Source organism: Erinaceus europaeus, chromosome 9, assembly GCF_950295315.1.
Source record: "Erinaceus europaeus chromosome 9, mEriEur2.1, whole genome shotgun sequence".
NCBI lineage: Eukaryota > Metazoa > Chordata > Mammalia > Eulipotyphla > Erinaceidae > Erinaceus > Erinaceus europaeus.
Window position 1 is genome coordinate 8,259,586 of NC_080170.1, and position 5,098 is coordinate 8,264,683.

Genomic DNA, 5,098 nt, shown 5'->3' on the forward strand with positions numbered 1-5,098 from the left:
TGGATACCAGCAATAATGACGATAATATTAGTGCCTGGTCGGTTCCTCCTACACTTCGGATGGGCATCTTGGGGCTGCAGGTGAGTGTGGACTGGCGGAACCAGGGTTCAGAGCCGGGGTTCTTGTCACCTCGTTTTACAGAGGAAACCCAAGAGGCGGCAAAGCCCACAGCCAGCTACATCTCGGCTGGATTCCCGCCCGCTCCCGAGCCTGTACTGCTGCGGCTCCGTGTAGAGAGACCTTCCTCAACCACCCAGAGGGTGCGGGCTGGGCGGGCCCTGGCCCTAGTGAGTTCGCACGGCCTCGCCCCTGCTGCGGTGAACCGGATGGGCAGACACCCGGCGTAGTGAGCGAAGCCCCCGCGAGGCCCTGTTCCCCCAGGCGAGCTGGGGAGTGCAGAGAGCTCGGAGCTTTGCCGGCCCCTCTCCCTCCCCTGGGGGCTCTGCTGTGCGGTGGGTGAGCCCAGGGCCTGGGAGCCAGCGGGGCCCCAGCTATCCCGGTGCTGCGGTTCACCGCTGCCCGCAAACCATGAACCTTCGGCAGCGGCTCCCCACCTTTAAAAACAGCACCAAGGCCGAGGGCTCCGGGGCAGGAGGACAGGGCGAGGGGTGTGTGTGCGAGGGAGGGGGGGGCTTTCAGGTCCTGTGCGTGATGGGGAAAGCAGCCCAGCTGGAGGTGAGATGATTAGCAGCCGTGCGCCAGCCGACTGTGCTGTCAACCATTAACCTCTCCATTCAAATTTAAATAAAGAGGGACGGACGTCTTACTGAAAAGCAAACAAGATCTCCCGAAGGGGGTCACTGAAGACGGGAGAAACCGCCCCAGGAGGCGGAGGGTGGGAAAGAAGCACACGCCTCAGAGCACTCTCTTTAATCGGAGGGGGTCTCGTCTCTTACAGCACAGGTAAAAACATAAATACGGGCGGGCGGCGGCGAGGGGCCAGGGCGCCGGGCCCAGGCTCGGGGAGGGCGTCCGGGTCTCAGCCCCCGGCGGCCCTCGGGAGGTACTGGTGGGCACCGTGGGGGGGGTAGGGGAGGGGGGCGCACGGTGGGCCCCGAAGTCCCGCGCGGGGGGGGGACCCTACCAGGCGCGGATGCCGTGCAGCGCCGACACGCCCGGGCTGCTCTGCGGGACCCCGGGGCTCTGCACCGCGTTCAAGTCCCCGACGCCGCCGAAGTTGACGAAGCCGTTGGAGGCGGGGGCGGCGGGCTGCGCGGGGGGCGGCGCGGCGGGGAAGGCGGCGGCGCAGCTGTAGCCGGGGCTGCAGGCCGCGCCCCCGTAGCCCGGGTAGGCGGGGTAGGCGTTGTAGCCGTAGGCGTTGAGGCCCACGCCGAAGCCGGCCGCGCCGTAGGCCGCCGAGTCCCCCAGGCAGGGCTTGCCGTCGCGCACCAGCACGGGCACCGCGATCCTGCGCGCCGGGGGCGGCGGCGGCGGCGGGGGCAGCCCCACCAGCTCCAGAGTCTGGTCCTGCCGCTGCCGCTTGCACTTGTAGCGCCGGTTCTGGAACCAGATCTTCACCTGCGTGGACGTGAGCTTGAGCACGCTGGCCAGCTGGTCGCGCTCGGGCGCCGACAGGTAGCGCTGCTGCTTGAAGCGCCGCTCCAGCTCGTAGACCTGCGCCTGCGAGAAGAGCACCCGGGGCTTCCGCCGCCGCCGGGCCCGGGGCCGCTCCGCGCCGTCCGCCTCCGGCTTCTCCAGCTCCGCCGCCTTCTGCAGCGCGCACAGCTCTGTGGGGAGCACAGGGGCGCGCCGTCAGGAGTGTGGGTGGGTGGGTGGGGTGGGGGTGCGCCCCGACGGCCATTCTACCGAGCCTCCCGCGCCTCGGGGCTGGGTCCTGCCCTTCCCCGTCTACAGGTCGGTGTGGGGTTGCCCGCTGGGTGCCAGGCGCCGCCCTGGGCGCTGGAGAACAAGGCAAGACAGAAGCCAGCCCTGGGCAGCTAGCTCGCTTTCCGGTGGGAGAGAGGGACCCTGACTTAAGGACCCAGGCTGCAAAGAAAATAAAAATCAATAAAAATCGGGGGCCGGGGCGGTGGTGCACCTGGTAGGGCACACATGTTGCAATGCACAAGGACCCGGGTTCAAGCCCTCGGTCCCCACCTGCAATGGGGAAAGCTTTCACAAGTGGTGAAGCAGGGCTGCAGGTGTCTCTCTTTCTCCTTCTCAATCTCCCCCTTTCCCTCTCAATTTTCTGTCTCTAGCCAAAAAAGGAAAGGAAATCTATTTTTAAAAGAGAAAAGAGAATCTGGGGGTGGGTTTGTGTACGTGTGTGTGTGTGTGTGTGTGTGTGTGTGTGTAAATCAAATTACAATTCCATTGAGGTCACTTTGGTTTGGGGAGTGAAGGGATAGAGCCCTCGTTTGGGGATAGTAGCTTAGTTTGAGAATCGCCGGAGAAAGTTCAGGGAGTTGGTTTGCTGACCCGCTCCAGGCACCTGGCGGCGCCTAAGAACCGGAGGCCCCGACCCAGCCCACGGATCTCCCAGCGGGGTTCTGGGGGTGGGGGGGTGATGCATTGGGCTCCCTGCCTGCCCTGCAGCAGCGGCTCCCGACTTTCCCGCCGCCAGGGACAAACCTCTCTAGACTCCTGGGAAGAGCCTTCCTGGGCCCACAGCGGCCTACACCCCAGACCCCGGGTCCCCCTGGGTTGGCGCGCCCGCGCTGGGCTGTGGTCTCCAGTGTCCCCCCCACCCTACTTTGGCAGCTCAACCACCCTCTTCCGCCCAAGTCCCAGATGGGGCTCAACCTTCTGCCTGCCCCGGCGCTGTGGGCCCTGGCTCCATGGGGGGGAGACTGTGTCGGGAAGACAGAGCCATAAATCAGAACCCCCCCCAAAGAGTCCCCCTTATCCGCATCCGCCCCCACACTCCACGCTCCAGGCACAGTCAAGGCAGGTCCCCCCAGGTTCCGGACCCTCTTCCAGTTGTGCGTCAAAACTCTAACCATGCCCGCTCGCGTTCCCATTCTGCTAGGCGGTTTTGGTCAGATCCTCAAAACACAACAAACAAACAAACAAACAAAATAAAACACCTCGAATTCAAAAGAGAGCTTTGAGAAGCTGATGGGAGCAGGACGCCGCTGTCTGTGTTGTGTCTGCCACTAAGCCATCGCCTCGCGGACTCGGGCCGCAGCCCGGGGGCTTTGCTAGGCCCAAACAACCCCCACCAAAGTTTCCCTTTTGTCTTGTGTGGAATCTCGTCCAGACATTTCCCTCTAAATCTCCCGCTGGACGCGGGGCGCGGGGGTGGGGGGACCCCGCGGGGCCTCACCCCTCATACCGGAGCCCCCAGCACCCCCGGGCGAAGCGGGCCCTGGGGTGGGCTGAGACCCCCGAGGGCAGCAGGGGCCGGCGCCCTCTCCTCACCTTTCTTCTCCAGCCGGGGGTCCTTGGCCGGGTCGGGGTCTCCGTAGGCGCGCGGGTAGAAGGCGGGGGCGGCAGGGAAGGGGGGCGAGCACTTGGAGGGCGAGGGTGCGGGGCCCAGCTCCGCGCGCAGCTCCGGGAGGCCGGGCGCCGCCGCCTCGGCCCCCGCGTAGGCCTCGGGCTTGAAGGCGGCCAGCATGCAGGAGGCGGGCGGCAGGGGGGCCTCCAGGCGCGCCGACAGTTCCCCGGAGGCCAGGCTGCGCTGCTGCTGCTCCAGGTTCAGGATGTCTTTGACCGAGAAGGGCGTGGGCGTGAGCGCGGGGCTGGGGAACATGGTGGCAGCCGGGCTACAGCGCCCAGGGGGCGGCGGAGAGAGGCGCTGCCCCCGGCCCGCGGCCGCCTGGCTGCATGGTGCCCGCCGCGTCTGCCCGCGCTCCGCCTGGCTGCTGGGGCTGCGACCCGGGCCAGGTAGTGCCGAGCTGGGGGGCAGGAGAGGCGGGACCAGGCCGGAGGCGGGGGGCTCACGCTGCCATTGGGCCAGGGGCTGCGATGACAGGAGCGAGGGGCAGTTTGGTGTCACCTAATATAGTCATTCGGCCTCAGGGGGAAAAAAAGTCCTGCTCAGCTTTTTAAAGGGGCCGCGATGCATTTGCAAGGCCCTCCTTTCGCTCCTGGGTTGCGATTTCTCTAGAGCATCAGGCTGAGAACCAGTGAGAAGACCAACTCTGGATGGCCCCGGCCGGGTGGATCTGGGATTTTTGGGGAAAAAATTTTCCTTCTTCTTCTATTATTATTATTATTATTATTATTTTGCATCTGAAACAGGATAGGAGGGAGGGGAGGTATTAGAAGGGAGTTATTTTCAGGGATCCTACAGAAGTTGTTACTGAAGGTATGTCTGCCTGGGAAGAATCTGAGTATGGCAAGACCCTTAGAGGGGAGGGTTTGCTCAGGGGTGATGGCCGGAGGGGGGGATTCTGGACACTTTGGGGGTCACTTATGCCCCGGTAGTCCCTGGGGGCACCTGATGAAATCCAACTAGAAGACAGGGTGCAAAGTTTTGAGGAGGGGGAGAGGCGACCTCCGAGAGTACTTCAAGTCATACATATAGGTTCACCACCTCACTGCCGCCCTGGCTCCTTTGGAGAGAGCTGTCTTCCCAGCCCCTCTGCTTCCATAACACCCCCCACCCCAAGGCCTCAGATTCCAGCCTGGGTTTAGCTCAGACCTGGAATCCTCTCTACCACTGCTTCTGGATGTCTACAGGCTGGGGACGGGGCACCCAAGAGTGGTGGCTGGCCAGGCCAATGTGGGGGGGAGGGAGAGGCAGGGAAGACCCTTCATGTTCTACCCAGGGTTGGTAGAGTGGGAATTCTCTCTCAGATGAGTCTGCCCAAAGCTCTGAGGCTGATCTTGCTCTGTGCCCCCACTCCCCTGCCCCTGGCTCTCTGGGGAGATCTGAGGAAAGCTTCAAGCTTCCTCCTCCTCCTCCTCCTCCTCCTCCTCCTCCTCTTCCTCCTCCTCCCAGCAGTGTGTGTGTGTGTGTGTGTGTGAGTGTGTGTGTGTGCGCACGCGTGTGCAGCTTCCAGGAGGATCAATGAAGGCCGAAGAACCCCAGGTTAAGGTTCCAGCTGTATCCTAACTCTGGGACTCTGGGGATGGGCAAAACTTGTTGGGAGCCTGCTGTTTCTCAAATTTTTGCAGGGGTGGCACTGGCAGCCAGTGTGTGAAGAAGTGCTGG

General features: G+C 63.8%; 1 protein-coding gene across 1 annotated transcript; it reads right to left on the reverse strand.

Annotated features, from left to right (window-relative positions):
• Nucleotides 1-871: 871 nt before the first annotated feature.
• NKX2-5 (NK2 homeobox 5) lies at nucleotides 872-3,919 on the reverse strand. The gene is made up of 2 exons (XM_007520827.2): nucleotides 3,361-3,919; nucleotides 872-1,727 (listed from the first exon to the last, which is right to left on the reverse strand). The coding sequence occupies exons 1-2, from the start codon at nucleotides 3,689-3,691 to the stop codon at nucleotides 1,081-1,083; spliced, it is 978 nt and encodes a 325-aa protein (XP_007520889.1). The 5' UTR covers nucleotides 3,692-3,919; the 3' UTR covers nucleotides 872-1,080.
• Nucleotides 3,920-5,098: the final 1,179 nt, after the last annotated feature.

What these genes read in the sequence shown, in the direction of transcription:
- NKX2-5 (XM_007520827.2), bottom strand. Translation starts at nt 3,691, where the DNA reads ATGTTCCCCAGCCCCGCGCTCACGCCCACGCCCTTCTCGGTCAAAGAC. An exon ending in CCCCCGGCTGGAGAAGAAAG is followed by an intron (nt 1,728 to 3,360) that starts GTGAGGAGAGGG and finishes TGCTCCCCACAG; the next exon opens with AGCTGTGCGCGCTGCAGAAG.